At 46.2% G+C, this 19,684-nt stretch overlaps 3 protein-coding genes across 3 annotated transcripts; all 3 read right to left on the bottom strand.

Moving 5' to 3' along the window:
• Nucleotides 1-746: 746 nt before the first annotated feature.
• Nucleotides 747-4,599, bottom strand: LOC122371377 (eukaryotic translation initiation factor eIF1-like). Its single transcript, XM_043347652.1, has 3 exons — nucleotides 4,431-4,599; nucleotides 1,925-2,082; nucleotides 747-1,203 (listed from the first exon to the last, which is right to left on the bottom strand). The coding sequence occupies exons 1-3, from the start codon at nucleotides 4,456-4,458 to the stop codon at nucleotides 1,057-1,059; spliced, it is 333 nt and encodes a 110-aa protein (XP_043203587.1). The 5' UTR covers nucleotides 4,459-4,599; the 3' UTR covers nucleotides 747-1,056.
• Nucleotides 4,600-7,357: 2,758 nt separating this feature from the next.
• Nucleotides 7,358-11,125, bottom strand: LOC122371389 (forkhead box protein L1-like). The gene is made up of 2 exons (XM_043347670.1): nucleotides 10,861-11,125; nucleotides 7,358-7,847 (listed from the first exon to the last, which is right to left on the bottom strand). The coding sequence occupies exons 1-2, from the start codon at nucleotides 11,116-11,118 to the stop codon at nucleotides 7,425-7,427; spliced, it is 681 nt and encodes a 226-aa protein (XP_043203605.1). The 5' UTR covers nucleotides 11,119-11,125; the 3' UTR covers nucleotides 7,358-7,424.
• A 5,041-nt stretch (nucleotides 11,126-16,166) lies between these two features.
• LOC122371388 lies at nucleotides 16,167-18,441 on the bottom strand. Its single transcript, XM_043347669.1, has 3 exons — nucleotides 18,356-18,441; nucleotides 17,664-17,856; nucleotides 16,167-16,711 (listed from the first exon to the last, which is right to left on the bottom strand). Exons 1-3 carry the CDS (start codon nucleotides 18,395-18,397, stop codon nucleotides 16,431-16,433), a joined length of 516 nt encoding a protein of 171 aa, XP_043203604.1. The 5' UTR covers nucleotides 18,398-18,441; the 3' UTR covers nucleotides 16,167-16,430.
• Between the last annotated feature and the right edge of the window lie 1,243 nt (nucleotides 18,442-19,684).

Here is a 19,684-nt window from a genome sequence, read left to right as displayed (position 1 = left end):
TTCCGAAGGAATTCGCAAGTCGCAATAGCAATGCATTGCGAAAAGCCACGAAAAGCAATGTGAGGTCTGCCGCTGGCGCGTCACAAATGTAACGTCTCATCTACTTGCTTGTCATATAGGATGACGCCACTAATTTTTCGTACCTGCACATACGCCTATTTATAAAGCTTTGAAAAATGTTAGATGATCGGTTACACTTTCGCGCGGGCATGCCACTTTTTGGAATTAGCATTAAGTGTGATCAACTTCGCGGAATAAGACTAGCATCAAGCAAACGACATGGCAGGCAAGAACATAACTCGTTTCCGCGAAATTCGCCTAGTGCGGGGCGTGTTAGACTGCTGAAGCGGTCCTCAATTCACTAACCCCGCGTTCGATGTCTCTCGGACGACGAAGATTCTACGTCGTCCGGCCAATCACGTTCAAGGTTAGCGGGGGCTCGGCTGCGGTTATGGAACGTGATTGGCCGGACGGCGTAGACGGTAGAATCTTCGTCGTCTGAGAGACATCGAACGCGGGGTAAATGTTGGGTTTTGACCAAACGCTCACTTAATGTTTGCCTTTGGCTTATCCGATTTGATGCAGCACCGATTTAGGTGATGGTTTTACTTCTCCACTTCCACTCCGCCCTGTGGCAATCTTCACATTGTAGTTGGAGTCCCATTCCATTTCCCAGAGCAACATTCTAAAAGTGAACAGTTTCTCCCTGTCCTCCCAACAACAACAGCCACAACACACGAGTCTCCCTCACCAGAGAAGCTCCATTTATTGGTGTAACGCGTCCGAACGGGGATACGACGACGACACGCTTTCCACGCGACAAGGCCAAAGTGCGCGGCAACGGACCTCACATAAAAGAGCGCGGTGCAGCAGCTTTAAAAGAGAGGGGGAGGGACGGGGAATCGCGCGGCGCAAAACGGGCCGGTGGCGGGGGCCGCGCGGCGGTGGCGCCACCGCTCGGCCCCTCACAGAACGCCTTGTACTGAGAAAACCGACGACGGCCGGGGCGCGACGCCACACCGAGGCGGCATGGCTGGCGGCTGGTGCGGCGGCTGGTTAGAATCCGTGCACCTTGAGCTGCGAGCTGGTGGCCAGGTCGTACTTGGTCAGCAGCTGGCAGATGTTCTCGCGCTGGTCGCCCTGCAGCTGGAGCACCTCGCCGTACTCGGGGTGCTCGATCACCGTGCCGTTACACGCAAACTCCTGCCGGGGACAGGACAAAATGGATGGGCGTTAGAGTGGAGTCAGCGGTGGTTCGGCGGGCGTTAGAGGATCAGTGTACGGGACAGAGAGAGGCTTATACAATCACCGCACGGTACGGAAGACGGGCGGGCGTCAGACATGGTGGGCTCTGGTGAGCAGGCACGTTGGATAGGTGAGCGTCAGGCAGAGCGGGGACTGAAGTCCAACGCATATAGCATCAGTGAGCCCAGCGGCATTAGCAGCACAACAAGGATGGATGAGCGAAACAAGGACAGCATGGCAGAATTACGGAATTTCTATCGGGAAAGATGGTGCTTTTCTCGGGTAACAGAGAAGCTGGATAAATATCATCTCAAACAAGAATCATATAACAGCTCGGGATAAAGCAGAAGGGTATGCCACAATAAAAATTATGAATATAATCTGTACAAGTATTGCATTGAGAGTACCTTATGAAATTCACGATACAAATATAAAAGTTATATGCATGGCGTACCAGTTTCGTCTCAACGACTTCATCAGTGCCGTTGTATCGAAAACTTTTCATTCATGTAACTTTTTATATTTGTATCGTGAATTTCATAAGGTGCTCTAAATACAATAAAAGTTACACCAAAATGCGTTCCTTACATATTATGTAATTGTTAATAAGTGATAACCTATACCCGCATTTATTGTTGATAATGCAGGGCTAATCCCATATTGGAGGAGTCCCACAAACCTTTTTGCATGTTTTGACGATTTTCTTCAGGTCATATTCGGCGGGGAGTCCCTGTACCGTGGTGAGCGTCTTCCTGCGGTTCCGCTGCTGGATGCGGATGTGGATCAGGCCGCCCTGTGCGCCTTCATTGAGTCCCTCACTTGCAGCAGCAAAGGGGTCTGAAAACAGACAGAAAACACAGGGGTCATATGACGAGCTGATTATGCTGCCTGCTGCTCAGCAGATGTGTACACCAGAGGCTGAATACAATCATCTCATAGCTGCAATATGACAAAAGTCATTGGATAGCTAAAACCCAAGAATTCCAAACACATTAGCTAAAATTCAACAACTCCAACAAATGTTGGACAGGAGAGGAAGTCCAGCAAGCAACACTTTCTGGAGGCAGACTGCAAAAGTATGACAGCTGTGTCAATGAACCACACTGCCCAGGCAAAAAAAAATCTGCACCACCAAACAACATACATGTCTTGTAAATTAAACTAAAGAATTGACAAATTTTAGGTTCTGATCAGATAACTACAATCAAAAGTAACAGGCGAGACCTGGGAGCTATGGGCCGCTGGGAGGCATGGGCCATCGCCGTGCTGAAGAAGTTTTGCGTATTTTGCCCTATTTGACCACATAAACTGGTAGGAGCCAATGTGGTATATAACCCGCGCGATTCCCAGAATCCTCCTCAGTCCCCTTTGACAGTGAGCACTTGAGCAGTGATAGTGCGTTTTTGCCCTTTTCGGTAAGTAAAATTCGGTGGGTACAGAAAACATGTGATTTATGTCAGTCAGGTTCGCTTTGTTAGGTCACACCATCGCTAACATAAAGTTAAAGCATGCGAATTTAGACCGGGGAGACAATTTAAAGTTTTCTTTCAAGATTTTGAGCTGAGATGCTGCGCAAATTTTGGCGTCCTTACCGGGAGGTTCGGGCCGGCAATGCCTCCCCGTTCAACTGCCATGTGACAAAGCATATCATACGAAGCTCTAAACAATTTTCATGCCAGCAGCTTTATTCACCTCTGTATGACACCGATTCACAGGATATTCATTAATGCTTAGCAATACCCAAAGCTGCTGCTGGTAGTGGTACGATCTACCATTTTCATACGGCACTTTCTTCATCAACTTTCATCAACAAGTGTAAACTAAGGCAACATGGGGCCTCCTGCTCAACATCAGAGGTAGTGTAAAAGTACAGTACCATAGGCAAAGGGTGGAAGAGATAACAGGCAATAGTAAATAAAATATTTTAGGTTAAGTAGTTGTGTATCTGGCTTCAGGCTCCACCTGTAATCTACTCCTGGGAGTAACTTTTTCCTAAATCTTTCTTGGTAGGTAGGCACAAAGCGATATGTTCAGTTAGGCTAGATTACTTTTATTTTCATTTTTAATATCATTTCTCCACTAGCTTAAATCTTATTCCAACCTATTTACAACTTTTATCTTATTGAATTCTGGAGTGTTTGGCATTAGTAGAGCAGACATCACACAAAGGCTTTCCAACCAAGGTGAGGCACTGTAGGCTTGTAGGTTAGGTTGTAGGTTTGTAGGTTAGGTTGTAGGTTTGCAGGTTAGGTTGTAGGTAGTACAAGTAGGTTGTAGGTTAGGTTAAGTTCATTTAGCTTTGGTTAGAACAAAGCAACTCTGGGTATAGCGCCTCTCCTTGGTTGGAAAACCAATAAATGTCAAGATAAAGTCCTAAGAGGATTTCAAGGATAATTTTTGTATATTCTTACATTATTTGACACCCTCATTCCAAAAAAAAATATACTTACATGTCTTGCAAATAAAAAAGAAACAATTCAGCCTGCCCTAACCTCATCTACTTACCTACTTACCTACTTACTTACTAATCACTTAGCATGTGTTTTGATCACTTGAAATGTATGGTTTATAGAAATTTGCGTAAAAGCTGTGAGTGAAAATATGTTCTCAAAGTATAAATGCACATGCATCAACAGCAGTTGCACTTTGAATCCCTTCTTTCCCAGCTTCATCACACTAAAATATTAAGTGTTTTTAACATAACATTTTTGCTGCTCTTTACACACATCACGCATAATCATTGAAATGGCGTCATTAGTGTAATCATGGGACGACAGTGAAAACAAATCGCCTGGGGCGATTTGATCAAGGAAATTCACTCAAATAAACCATTTGACATCCAGTATGTAGAAGGCATTGAGAGGGGGAGAAGTTCTTAATAGTCATTTGACTTAATATGACCTCCAGCGCCCTGTTTTCACCAGCGTCCTTAAAGTGCTTTTCGGAATGCGAACTGTTCATACCCACTTCATACAATTGTTTCATCAAAAATAGTCGTCAATGTCATCATTTTCGTGTCAGTTCCCATGTTATTTAGCATGGAGAAGTAGATTCTTACTTAGAAAATGCGTGTTTTGATAGGCAAACGAATTAAGTACACTTTAGTAAACTACGCACCTCAAGCTTCGACCTTGAGCCAAAATACCACACATTCTTCGAATTGCCACAAAATGCAAACAACTTACCAACGCTCTGGAGGTTCTGGACTGACATGCGACTATTGCTGTGAACTCTTTTCAATAATATCTCGCGCTACTTGATAAAAACAATTGTAACTATATACGAGTGCTTCGCACGAGACGCCACAAAGAAATGTTCGAGAATGTTTATCGACAATTATGACGCAGGCGGATGTTACAGTGCCATTCAAGAGCTAAAGTATAATTTGATGTTGAAATTATGCCTATTTTGTTCAATTCAAATATCATTGCAATTATTTATTAAGATTCATTAAAACTAAACATATTGATTTTAAATAAAAAAGCTTTAAAAATAAAAAAATGTAAGGCAATCTAAAAGAACAGTACTATGACGTCACATACCTATCATGACGTAATTAGTTGCGTCATCATATTCAGAGAATATGACGCATTAGATATAGACGGGAATTGGACGGGAACGGCCAGTGATATAATTTCACATGAACTTATTTGACAGCTCATTGAAGAGAGGCGGTTGACACGTATTAGGTACCTACGAATACCCGCCACGACCTCTACCGGTTGACCTGACCTGACCTGACCCGACCTGGTCTAAATGCTTAAAGACATCATCTCTGATCAAAACTAACACGGTATTCGTGATCAGCACCCCGGAAAACTTCTTGATAGCCACACTTAACGACTTTCTAACAGCCACAGGGCCCGATTTTCCCGATTTTCGGGTCATTGACCTGACCTGGAAGGTCACCCGATGACCTAGGACCTTAAAATTGGATATCATCGGCTTCCTCTCGTGACGGGCAGCACGCTCGTTGTAGCCGTAAGCGGTAGGTTTTTCCCTTTTACACATCTTTTACATTTCCGGTTATAGGTAGGTAGGTTTCTCAGAAGCTAATCGATCTACGATGAAGCCATTTTATACGGTCATGGCAGGCTTGTGAACGAACAAGTCTATCGCATCTAACATCTTCAACACTCCATTCAAAAGCTTAAGACGACGAAGACATGAGCCTGGAGGAGGTATACTAAATTCATAGGTACAAAACCTGCCGCTAAAACCCGTGGGACCTGTGCCTACCAAGCATGCCGGAACATATCTTTTTTTTCTCTTTTTTTTCTGACCAGTGACCACTTTGACTTTGAGCCTTGAGGGTACAATTTCATGTGACCACAAATAAAACAGCTAGGTAAATACCCAGGGGTAGAAAGAGGGTTTTATAAGGTCAAAAAATGGCAATGGATTATGGATACACTGGAGTGGATACCTTTAGGTATCTATCGTACATATATCCTATAGGCTATAGGTACCCGACTCGAGAGCGGAAGAAGGCAAAAAGCCATTTAAGACCGATAGAAAGCCCTCTTGAAGACCCTCATTCGGTATCAGCTGAGACTAAACCAGGGCACTCTGAAATCTAAAACCAAGGCAATGAGATCAACAAGGCCCTTATTGATTCGAGTATTCAGAGAGGAACTTCATGACACCATAGGACGGGCGGCAGGACCATGATGCCAGTAAAGGGACCCTTCGATCCGAGGGGAGGGCCCACTGGGTAGGTACTGAGACCGACAGAGGGCCCTGAGGCCAATATAGAGGACTCTCTGAGGCCATCCGAGGGCCATTGTAATCTAACAGAGGAGCGAGAGCCTTTTATGCTACAGACGGCCAAAGTGTCGGACAGACGGCTGTCTGAGCTCTGACGTCAGCCCGGGGCTATGAGGGCAACAGAAAACCCTCCGGTCATAGGGTCCCCTGACATTATCCCACCCCACCTTCCACTTATTCCAATAGATTATGCTCCTGCTCCCGCATTTACCGTTTCCACTTGCCATCTAGCTATCGCGCATATCCGTTCATAGCCCATGCATCACACTCGTGCCTTATCCCCTCTCCCCGACCTCGGGACAAATCCATACGATACTTCCTAGTTCCTCACACTTTGGCAAGTTAGTTTGAGCTGACAGTCAGCCACCCAGGCAGCCGGTGCAGTAATGATGTATTGATTGTATGTATTGTTATATATTTTGGGCCTCGTTAATCGTTTTATTATATAAAAATACATCTTACTGCCATGTTATCGGTCAATTTCATCGCCATATTTAAGGTGCAATGATGAGGTTAACTTTACCTGCTGATCGTTTGACTGGCGGGTCGGGTTGTCTTATCGGGACGGTCTACCGATAGTCCGTATACCAATCAATGGTCCACTGGTAACGTAACGGTCGATGGCTCACTCATACTAATGTCTCTGGCGCTGCTCTGTCCTACCATAGCTACACCTAATTTGACGGCATTGATGCATGCATGAGCGGTGGATCCATTCCATTGACCTAATGGCCTATGCCCGTCCACACATTAATTACATGAGTGAAAGTGGATTTATAGCGATAGTAGACAACAGGGACGAAATAAGCTTACACGAAAAACGTGACATCCGATGCTTTAGACGCCACGCTCGATTGGGAAAAAAAATGCGCAGTGCGCTCATTTAGACGGTACGTGATGGGGCCTGAAGCATTTAGATAGATTTGAATGCCTAAAAGACAAATGAGGTAAAGACTTCAATCAGTCGGAGGAAAGCGAGCAGGTATCATCGCGCCGGCAGTATGATTTCAGTTCTTCCCTTGCAACACTTAGGTATCGTATACCTACGTTCTAATGTTAGTTTGAGATGGGCTTCGGATATCGTAAAAGCCACCGTTTTGAAAAACAATAACTCATTTCAATGCATTCTGCACCACTGTTTACTTTATTTTCCGTTTCTTTGGTTGGTAGGTACCTACTAGCTGAAGAAGGGACTCAAAAGAAGAGAGGGAAAGAGTCCGAGAAGCGGCCATGAGTCTGCGCGTCAAATATTTTACGACATTCTTTTATTGAACTCGGTAGAGCATTAGACGTTTCACTCTCATATGGACAATACAGCACGAACAATCCACATACCTACAACGACACACCACCAGCAGCGGCCTCTGGCCCTGACGTTTGCCGCAGCATGGGTCAACACTTCTATCAGACACTCATCGTTCCATCTTTACTATCGTCGCCGCCGCCGCCTCGGCCGCCGCCCCCGCCCCCGCCCCCGCCCTCGACCCTGATGAGAACAGCGGCTCCGGCTTGATCAAATTCTCGATGGTGAAGAGCGAGGACTTGCTGGGCTGCGGGCTGAGCTGAGCCGCCCCCTGCTGCGGCTCCTCACCGGCTCCTGCCCCGGTCTCGGCTCCCGGCGGAGCCGTGGTGGAGCTCTCCGGCTCCGCGTCTGCCGGCCGAGCCAGGCAGCGCATCCGCCTCTTCCGCCTGCGGAAGTTGCCGTTCTCGAACATGTCGGCAAACTTGGGGTCGAGAGTCCAGAACGAGCCCTTCCCGGGTCGACCCTTCTGACGAGGTAACTTACGGAAGCAGTCGTTGAGGCTCAGGTTGTGCCGAATCGAGTTCTGCCAGCCCTGGGGACAAAAAAGAACAAGGCACGGCTTGTGTCAGTAAGGTTGGAATATGGAAAGTTTGGTGAGTCAGCGAGTGCCATTCGTCACTTACAATAAAAGCTGACATTTGTTAGCTGAATTAAAGGGACCCTCCCACCTTAACATTAGTTTTGAGTTGAGATAGCCAAATTGGTGGCCATGGCCTGCAAATACCGGTTTGGGCACTCACAACATCGAAAAATGCTTTAATTCGGAGAAATGGAATTTCAAACTTGCAGTTTTCGGATTCTAAGGGGCTAATGCATTGAGATGCCCCTTAGAATTTGTGACGTCAGCGGTAATCTAACGATTTTAAAACCTTATACTAACATCTTTGTAAAGCAGTGGTGGTATATGCTATTTGCGCGCAACATCTGCCGCGAACGCCGCACTTCTAAAATGAAGTCGCTAGGAACAGCGGAGATCCCAAAAAAGTAAACAAAAGTAAAAGTCTAATATCTTGAAAACGGGTGAATATTTTTCGGTGAAATTTGGTAGATATTCGTTTTTGCTCTTTCTGAATCGAGCGACATCACTTTCATGCCAATTCATTAACTTTTTTGAAGGTGGGAGGGTCCCTTTAATGGTAGGCATAAGGCATTTAAATGAATAAAAGTTTGTTGCTCTTATTTCTTAGCAAAATCGATGACGAATACCTAGGTGTTATGGCCAACAAACACCAATCCAAATAAAAGCGTAGGTAACTGAGCATTTTATGTGCAGAACGCGCGTCTCGCATATTACGTCGCTAATCATGTTCGTACGTTGTAGGCGCAACATGATGCTCGTAGAACTTCATTTTGGTAAAAAAGTAGCTCCGCAAATAACATTTCAGCCATATCGGCTGACCGTGTTTCGCCGTGGCCGATGGCTACTGTTTGCACTCCGGCTCACTAGGTGCCAGTAGTAATGGACGCCTGAATTTATGCTGTACCGCATAGCATAAAACATCGCAGTCATCGAGTAAGTACTATTTAGACTCGCGGTCACCAGATGGCATTAGTAACAGACGCCTGAATTTATGCTGTGCCGCACAGCATGAAACGTATTCTCGGCCATTGAGCACTGTTTGCACTCCCGCTCACTAGATGGCACTAGTAATGAACGCCTGAATCTATGCTGTGCCGCATAGCATGAAGCGCATTCTCAGTCGGCGGGAAGGACGTTGGAGCTCGCTAGGGCTCGTTATGATGTAAAATGTGAGGACCACTGATGTCTGCAGGGTGCAAGGGACAATATCCGCCAAATTGTCTCGAATAGAAATGGACACCCAGTACTAATTGTATAAAATAAATGAACAATTCGGAATAAGCGGGCTCCCATCTTTCAGCCCTTCCTAGTGACTTCAAAACATCAGAGCCAAGATCAAACCGATGTGTGATTGCCTACCAATAATTCAAGGTATGTACCTACCTATTGAGTTGAGCATTGGATTGATTTATTTGGTATTATTCTGGTAGGGTAAGGGCGGGTAAGAGTACGCGGGCGATAAGAGTACGCATCAGCTGTTTTGGTTGCTTAGCAACGCGGGCTTGTCGAGTTCATGAAGTGACATGAAGCCGCCAGTGCGTGCTTGTCACCAACGGAACGTGGGCGTTGAGCGGCGACGCTGTTGAGTTTAAGGCGATGAATATTATTTTCGAGCGTTATGATATTATTATGGTATGGTACAATAAATTTGATACTTGGCAGTTGAGATAAGGTACATTTCCGTGATTGTTGTGGGAAACTTGTGAGGTTATCTGGGGAAATACTGTGCAGTGCAATATTATGTTTCCGGAGTTTTGCACAACGTTTCGGGGTTGTTTTGTGCGCGAATTGCATGTACGGTAAGAGGACGCACTGTTCAGGAGGGTAAGAGTACGCAGAATTATACATTAAATCGAATATACAGAAATATAAAATTATTAATACCTATATCGCTCAATGACGTTTGTTTTGTAGGTATATCATCAATGGAGCATTGTGATGCAGATGCGTACCCGAAATTCTTCCAAATACGAATTATTCTCCCTTTTGATTGTGCATTTTTTTAAAGAAACACACGACATGATTATTTCCTGATTTATAGACTTGAAATATTTATTTTAAGCTTTTCTTTTTGGATACTAGAATTAACTTAAATGCCTTCTGAGTTTGAAGTTAAGCATTTGGACAGTACAAGCTGCATAGGGGTGTGTTCATATGCTTGCGTACTCCACCCGCCTGGCGTGCGTACTCTTACACACCCCATATGGTAAGAGTACGCAACTGCAGCGGTTCAGAAAATGTCAGTTTTAGACCAATTCCATTTACGCTGAAGGATCGTTGCCCCATGGGTTGATCGCTAATTTAATGAACTTTAATATTCCCTATTTGCGATTTCTTTCTTTCAAATATTAAACAAATGAGAGCAAGAAATCCACTAAGTGCGTACCTACTCTTATACGACTTCACCCTACTTCACAGTCGCAACAGAGTCAATTTATTAATCACGGTCACGGCCGCTAGGTATATACATGACTATAGCAGGCAGTAATCGCCACGCCATGTGTGGATCGCCCATGATCGTAAATACAAATACATACATACAAAAATGCTCCAATGCCCGAATGCATGAATGCAAGAATGAATTGATGAATGAATGAATTAATTAATTAATTATTTAATTGTTTAATTAATGAATTAATGAATTAATGAATTAATGAATTAATCAATTAATGAATTAATGAATTAATGAATTAATGAATTAATGAATTAATGAATTAATGAATTGATGAATGAATGAATGAATGAATGAATTAATTAAGTAAGTAAGTAATCAATCAATCAATGAATGAATGAATGAATGAATGAATGAATGAATGAATCAATCAATCAATGTATCAAATGATTCAATAAATCAAAAGGTTTGGACTAAATTTATGAAAAAATAAATGAATTGATAAATAAATCACACAATAAATCGGTACCTTTATGCTGCACAGGGCAGTCGACCGTTGTTGGTTGTACCCACCTGTTTATTCTGCTGGTAGTACGGAAAGTGCTCCATGATGTACTTGTAGATCCCACTGAGCGTCATCTTCTGCTCCGGCACCGACTTGATGGCCATGGCGATGAGGGCAATGTAGCTGTACGGCGGTTTCTGCGGCGGCGGCGGCGGTAGCGGGCACCCGGCCAGGGGCAGGTAGTAGAAGGGCAGGTAGGGCGAGACGCAGCCCGCGCGCACACACACCGTACCCAGGCTGGACAGGTAGCTCTCGTAGCTCTCCATGCTGTGGATTCCTGGAGATGAGACGGGGAGGGGAAGAGTGAGTTGGGCGAGAGAGACGTTCACGATTTGCTTGACTGTAAGAAAAGTTTCTTAGATGCATTAGTCCATAATTAATTTCGTGCTTGAAAAGCTAATACAAACGTTTTTATAGGCTATATGTTTGCAATTAAATAAAAAAAAGTTGAATGGACCGTAGACGATGTCCCACCTCTTTCGATGCAATAAATCACTGGTTGCCGGCTTCAAGTTTCCCTCTCAACTAGTCCGGTACCGTGCTCTCGACTGCACGGTTCGCCGGTCCTCGGAGAGTCTGGGAGTGTGCTGCTGATCGTCTGAGCTCAGAGGCGATCCCGGTGTCGGAGGAGACAGTCCTCGTCGAGAGACGGCCTCGGGACGCTGCTCTGTCTCGCTCGGTCCCCGGCAGACTGACGACGCCCCCGCCCATCAATCGCTCCTCTTCTCCGCGCACGAGCGCTGTTTGTTTGGACGCCTTCTGTTTGTGTTTTCTAGTTGGCCAGGTTTAGGTAACAATTTGTTCTGTAAAAACTCAATGTTTGCGCACGACGCAATGTTATTGAGGTCTGGTCAGGAGTTGTTTTTGAGCGCGCCGCGCGCAGCGGTGCCATTGTTTTGGCAGGGTATCAGAACAAGCACCTCGGACACACAAACGAGCCTGTCCGCACGCACACGGCGGCCGCCCAGGTGGCACCAATTAGCTGCGGCCATCAGCGGCACACACTAATGGCAGCCGCCGGCCGCGAATACCGGCCAATCAGCGGCCAGCAGCCGACGGCAGTCGACCAATCACAGGCCGAGCTGGGGGGCTCAGCCAGTGGCTGTCAGCTCTCCGATGGCAGCCGTTCCGTCCGTGTGTGTGCGAGAGCAGGATTGTCGGCATAGCTCTGGGGCTAGTAGGGCGAGGGCGACACTGATCCATGTATATTAAATGCATACACGGATTGGACTTTCATTAAGGTCAACAGCCGATCGAAACTTTTCGCAATTGTTAGGCACTTACGTGAACGTCTTTTTATGAAATCTTATGAAAGTGGGGCTCACGTCTTCAAGGGTCAAAAAGAGAGCTTAATAACCATTCACACTGCTCTCATCTATCCAGATTTAAAAAATATGTTTATTGGTTTAAAAAATCGAAGTTGGATGGACTCGTGTCCGTTTCGCGCCTTTCTCTATTTTTATTTCTGCCCTGAAACACGTAGGTAACATGCTGCTCACATATCCGAAATGCTGCTCCGATCATCCAAAAGGTTGGTTTGACATTTTTAACTTCATATCTTTATTCATCGTCCTAAAATAAACGATATCGAAGCAAACAATAAAAAGAAACACTGGAAGACTGAAATGCAGTTTACGTTATCCGTATTGCCTGCCTTCTATTAAACGAAGTGCTACTGGCTGAGCCGGTGCAATTCTACGGTAGCCGAAGCCCAAAAGCCCAAAACCCAAAAGCCATATATTAGGTACTACGAGGAAAGACATCTCTTCAAAACGTCCTTAGCTGAATCTGAAAGGCTAGGTATTGTTCTTCCAAACGCCAGCACTATGCGATATCACTCGAGTCGGAATGGTGGCGTGGTATATAGGGCCTTGGGTGGCGTCAACGGTTCACGGTATTGTAAAAGACTGGCAGGTGGCGTCTCTGGAACACATGCCCTGCTACCCTGAAATACGCTAACGCTTTACATATCACTTCACCCGGGAGCCCGCACTTATGTTACAAGAGTCCTTTGCACCAACGCATTTTTGCAAGCAACGAAAGAAATTTATCGGATATGATTGAATCGCAAACGGATGTGCCTTTCGGCTTACCTCCAATGATAAAAGTAAGCAATGTGATTAAGATTCATATTTAACTGAATGATTTGGTTAAAATATATTGCCGGACACCTACGCGATCACGCATGGATTATTGAACTGTGTGCAAGACGGCAAAGACTGATAAACATAGTCTTTGACGCTGGTATTTCATTTGAGCTAAAGTGGAGGCATGAGTGTAAAAGAAGTAGAACAGATAAAATGGTAGATACCGGTATAGCTTTGGCTCAGCTCAGCGTACGAGTATTTACTTTTGGGTTGTTTAAGCGAATCGCTGCTCTCCCCAAACTCTACCCAAACCACTGCAGCGGCTCCCTGAACACCGAGCCAACACAGGACCCGTCAACAGGTGTACCCTCACCATCCTGTCACCCCCCTCCCCTCCCGCTTCCGGCCGGGTTAAATACCCATCAGAGCGGGTCGGGGCCCGGGTCTCACTCCGCTAATTCCCCCTGCGGCTCCGCAAACAGTGGTTTCCGCTGGGGCCGGACAGTAGCGGCAGTTGTCATTAGCCTGCACCAACAGTGCGCTGTGAAAGCACACATAAACAGTGGAGGGTGACAGACGTCAGGCGTCAGACGACATGGACGGCAGACAGACATACAAACACGGGTGCGGCGGATCGGAACATCTCTCTGAGTCTCTCAGCTCTCGGGCTTGGATTCAGGCAGGCAGGCATAGCATTCATTGCAGCTGTCTCGCGGCTGAGGAACCTAACAAGTTCTGCCCCTGTGTAAGTAAGTTATTCTGAGAGGAAGCAGTTTCTTGATTAGAAGTTCTTCCTTTCGTGGATTACGTATCCCGCTTGACCTGACTGCTTGGCCATCGATCATTTGCATTGTCGATTTATTCTGTCGTCAAAACAAGCGTTAAACGGTATGGTGAAATGATGCAAACTGAACATTGCAAATTGTAAAAGAAGATTTTGAGGTGCTACTTATTTGATGCAGTATACAAGCGATCTCTAACGCTTTTGCTTTGTTGAATCATCAATAAAAATTGAATTAAGTGAAGGCTTATCAACGCTATCCGTGGATGTCTTTCAGTTTATTTGCATAATCGTCTATCCATTTATTTCCTATACCGCAACCGTCTTCCAGGATACATTCTTCCCGGCGTAGGTACCCGTCTACCAGTGCCTCTATCTGTCTATGCGTTTATCCGTCTAACCAGTATCCATCTACCCCTCTAGCAGTAGATGTATCTGTCTGTCTCCCGTTCCCCGTCTACCCGTCTCCCCGTCTCTTCATCGCCGGCCTTATTTCGCTCTGTCTCCCCGTCTCCCCTATTCCACTTATCCATCTAATATCTATCCATCTATTCGTCTATCTCTCTAAACGATTATCCATCTATTTAATATCCATTTACTCCAGAGCGATCCGGTAATCTGTCCGTCCGTTTCCCGTCTGCCTGTTCGCTCCGTCTCCCGTCTACCCGTCTTCCCGTCTTCCCGCCGCCGGCCCCATCTCGCGGTCAGATGAAGGTGCCGGGGACGTTTATTATCCCAGCCGACGAGAGAATGGCGCGCATGTTTCAAAAAGCGACGCCCGGCGCGCGCCGTGACGTCATCGTTAACGAGCGGGCGCCGCGAACGGAATGAGACACAGCGGCGGCATTGACGGCGCGCCGGCAAAGTTTGGACTCCTAACGAGACGGCGGCGCGGCCGTTTGTTTTCGTTCGCCGAGCGGTGGCCGGCGCGCTTTGGGCGTCGACAGTAACGACGCACGCGGCGAAACAAACCGGCCCGAGAACAGTGGACGCCAGCAGGCGCTGTTTGGGAGCCGCGTGCCGCCGACACCGCCCGCTGAGAGGCGCGCTTTTGTAGGCCGGCCGGGCGGCCCCGTGCGCCGCGCGCCGACGGAGACTTTGGTGGCGACGCTCCTACCTGAGGGCGAGGCTCTGTGTGGAGGGGAGGAGTCGACCTAGATGTCAGTTTCACGCTAGATTTAGCAGAATTAGTGGGGTAGGTGCCTACAGTTGCCTACAGGTCTGAAGGAAGTGATGGACCTTAACCCGCGCACCGACGGGGGGCGGATATCCGCCCCCCCCCTGAGGTTTTTCGCGGATAGCGGGAAAACCGCGGCGCGTAGCGCCGCGAAATTTGGTATGACTATTCTCTCATCAATTTTACACATGGTGTGCAAGTTTGAACCTCCTAACTTTTAAGGTCAGGTCACCAGGTCACTTTGAATGACCCAACCTCAAGTCACTTTTTTGCAACTTTGTCACCGTGCCAGAGCTACAGTAGATGTCGGAGGCCTTTGAAAGTCGCAGGATGTTATTAGGTCATTAGTAGCTACAATTTGTATATCTCGGAATTTTGATGTCGGTGACCTAAGGTCAGGTCAATTTCGCGACCTCCCCATTATAAGTCAATGGGGGAAAAATCAACTCCCTGTTTTTACCACTAAAACGGGTCGGAATGGCCCCATATACCATACATGACTTCACATACGATCAACCTTCACTACCTTGAGGTCTGTTTTGCTGTTGGGCAGCTGTAAGGTCATGTGACGTCATCAAAGGTCACCAAAGGTTTTTTGCCAATAACTCCTTACAGGAACAAGATACAGCCGCGCGGATGGTCTCATTGTGTTCAGCTCGTCAAGACGCATCGAATGATATACATGATGACCTCGAGGTCACGTGACCTGAGGTCAACCTTTGACCTTGACCTTTCGAGGTCAACATATATACCATTCGATGTGGATTGACGAGAGGATCACGATGATGCCCTTAGTTTGTTCCTATCTTGACTACTTCGAAAGTTATTCGAGAAAAACCCTCTCCATATCTAGCGCCGCCATTTTGACTTTTTCGACCCCTGTGACGTCATCTTTGACCTGACCTGAAAATGACCTTAGTAAAAATTGTAGACCTTGTCCGTGCGTATCCGATGCCGTTTACCGCTTGTCGCTATCTTGCTTCGTTCTCGAGATCTCAGGGGGGGGGGCGGTCATCCGCCCCCCCCCCCCCGTCGGTACTAAGTTGGCGCAGACCCCCGTCGGTGCGCGGGTTAAAAACACTGCTGTTTATGAGAATTGCGAATGGAATGGGGAGCTGTTATCTACCCAGTTCCGGGATTTGAAAATTTTCCATTCTAAGTTAATGGTTGCTACAAGTTTGCCTCCTTTCATGCTTTGACTGAACGTCATTGTCGATATATGTAGATACGTAAGTCGTAGGCATGCCTTATACAATATGCACACAGTCGTACAGCACAAATGTTTTATTGCATCGAGATCGCTACAGCTCAGTACAGCCAGTGAGAACGGTCACGACTCACACAAATGTGACAAATTGCTCACGTGTAAAGCATTTAGGCATGTTTGTTCAGCTCCAAAGGCGGCCAGCCTAGCAATATTCCTGATGCATCTGTTTGGCACTTTGCTAAGAATCTGACAAGCATGTGGGCAATTAGCTTTGAAATTATATTTCTAGGATGCCTAAAAGACTAACACACTTTGCAGTCAGGCTCTCAATCATAATAATTCCGTGAGTCATAATCAAACATGGGGATTTTAATACCCGAGTAGGGGATATCAAGCAACACCAAAGGGAACGCGAATGCCACTTCACCGAAAAAGGGCAGACTCTCGCTTTCTTCCTCTGTCGTTTCTTCCCCCGCTTCTTCTCCGAAGGCCTGATACTGGAAGAATCCGTCTTTTGTTTGGTGTCCGGGGTGACTGTAGAATCCTGTCTCGAACGACGAGGCTTGTCGCCGGCTGCGGTGACCTCTGGGATGTGTCCGACCTCCAGCTGAGGGTCAAGGTCAGCATAGGTCATTATCAGGGTCAGGAGACCGTAGACTGATGGAAGCTATATCGACGTAATCTGCAAATCCATCCAACGTTAATTATTGATCATTTCGATCAAATTGCTCACGTGCATTAAAGTACCTACCTAAAACACTTGTTTGGCTGGAATGTTTTTTTTTGTGTACGCTGCTCTTTATATTTATCTAAGTTTCTTTTCTTTCTTTCTTTTTTAGAAAACTGGATGCCTATTTGTTCTCCGTATGTCAATGAGATATTGGCTACACTTAGTTCTTCTAATAATGAAAATAATTTTAGCGACATAAAATATTGCTCATTCCAATAAAGCAATTAATGTGTAGGTAATGTTTTGCAATTTTACTCTAAATTCGGAAGTTCTCTAATTTTTCTGCGGCACCTCGATAGCCGAAAGGGCAAACAGTCTGTAAGGTGTTTATAGCGACAATGGCCCAATTGTTCTCCGCTAAACATACAGGGCTCTTTTGCAGTCGTAAAATTCCCGTTTCGGGACAGCGTACAGTTGAAGTCGGTGTTCCGTCGGCCGTTAACAAAACAATAGAACGCGTCCAAACAATTATGGTGTTGAATACACGTCGTTAAATGTGGAACGTCTGCCTCCGATCTTGTGAGTGTTTGGTTTATAAATACGGCAGTAAATGTTACGAGGATGAATAAGGCTCGCATACTGCAATGCACAATGCAATTGCACACAAACCGAATAGAAATCCTCCGATTTACTTTTCTTACTCCATCGATCTGTCCATTCGAAATCACGGTTAAAATGGCTTTATACGATTCAATAAGCATACCAATAGGCATCTAAACGTTCGTTTATCAATTAATGCAGCAAAACCCCGCATTTGCCACATTGTTCCTTGCAAAATATATCATTAACTTTCCATATTAACTCCATCCCCCGTCTGCATTAAACTCACGTCCCCCGTTGAACGCCACGGCGGAGAACAGCTCCACAAGCTGCTGCCACGGGTCCTCCCCTCCCGCCGTACCGCCGTGCCGTTCGTCCGCCGTACCGCCGCCGTACAGATAGTCGTACAGGTGGGAGCCGTTAGCGAACCGTGTCGCGGCCGGCGGTGTCAATGGGGAAGCTACCGGCCAAACGGCCACCGCCTGGGTAAGAGAGGAGGTAGGTGAGCACTGAGCACAGTGAAGGAAGTTATATGTTAAAAAAAGAATAAGATTTACGAAGGCATATATATTCAAGCGTTAAATGCATATTTTAATGTCTATGGCGATTACGAAGCTAATTATGTACGCAGGTTTATGCTTTATATTTAATTGTATACGATGCATACATATGTACACCCGTACACCGGTGAAGTTAACTTTCGCATAATTAAATTCTCATTTTTTGATGTTTCGAACCACCGAAGTGCCAAAACACATGTTGCATCGATATCTAACATTATCGTAACAACGACGATCTAATAAGTTTTTTTTTTCATCAGTGGACACAAGATCATATAACTATGAATATGAACTAGGTACCTATAGGTATAAAGTGAAAATGCGTAATAATTGTACGCAAACTACAATAAAAACATAATTCTTGCAATACGATTTGTAATTTTGTACACAATGAAACAAAAACTTCGGTTAGGTGACTTACCATCAGAATGCAGACCAAGGAGCACTTCAGTGTCACGTCCATCGCTGTTCACCGTCCAGCCCTGTCTGGTCCGTACCTGGGTGGCCTGAGACTCCTCCAGTCGTCTGTTTTCGGCTCCTATTTCGGACGGATTAACCCCGTTTCCGGGTGGTCGAATACCGAGCAGGGGTAGATCTGCAGACAGGGTGGGCGAGGGAGGGTCAAACGCGGAATAGATGACTGGGTGAGATAGCATGGGAGCTCGTTATTTATGCGTCTTTAAAGTCGACTCATGCGTGCCTTCCTGTTGTACCAGTACCGTCTGTGTCCGAAGTGTTGGCAAGTAGGTAGTGTTTTCAAGAGCTTTTCCTTTTTACTTTTTTCGACTGGTTCCATTATTAGTTATTACACTACTGAACTTACCAATAGCTTCGATTTGATTATTCGTTAGTTGACTATAGCCTCCGCATTATGACCGTGTGACCTGGATGTAACCTGGATGTGACCTTGGTGTGACCTGGGTGTGTCCTGGATGAGGCTGAGGATGAGTGACCTCTCCCCGGGCCATTGAAACACTCCCGTCTCGACAGGGGAGGCTCACCCAGTAAACGCGCGCCAACAGGTGGTCGACCCAGTCCGATGCATCAAATGGCAGTCTCTTTCTTATCAATAATACCCTCGCTCCACGATCTCATCAATCCTAAGCATGCCAGTAATTACGCTGTCATGAATTTTAACCATTTATGACATACCTGATACCTGATACCTGATATTTGGGGATCATTGAAGGCACTAGGATTGCCCGGTGGATCCGTCGTAGAGAGCTCGGGTAGCATTAACAGTCTTATCTATTGTGGAGCTATGTTGCATGTTCGATGCATGTTCAGCATATCTATGCTGAACATGCATCGTTCTGCCTCCAAGCGCTTACTGCAGGTCACATCCTGCCTGCCCGCTTAAACGGCGGTTGTTGGAATCGCCACTCGGACGTACCTAAATATATTTGTATTTTTATCCCGCAGCCGCTCGTAAATTGGGTTCCGGTGTAACAACACCAGCGTCCAGCATAGCACCAACATAGAGCACAGGGCTATCGGATGATGAGAGGCAAAACATTGGTCTGAGTCACCTCATGTGCCGTCGCCGTTTATTCTGTCCCAAGGGACATCCGATTACTGAGCTGCGCTGAGGGTCACCCAGGAGGGAGTTCCCCCAGTTCGATCCCGGCATGTCACATGACCGTCCATGGCATCCAACCCGGGGGCGCAGCATGAGGTGGAAGGAATGGCCAAGATTATTGTAAATACAGAGGCTGCTAACTTTGGAATTTACTGTCTGAGCATCAGAATG

The sequence above is a fragment of the Amphibalanus amphitrite genome, unplaced genomic scaffold (assembly GCF_019059575.1).
Source record: "Amphibalanus amphitrite isolate SeventyFive unplaced genomic scaffold, NRLGWU_Aamphi_draft 001238F_arrow, whole genome shotgun sequence".
Taxonomy (NCBI): domain Eukaryota; kingdom Metazoa; phylum Arthropoda; class Thecostraca; order Balanomorpha; family Balanidae; genus Amphibalanus; species Amphibalanus amphitrite.
This window is presented reverse-complemented; position numbering and strand designations above follow the sequence as displayed.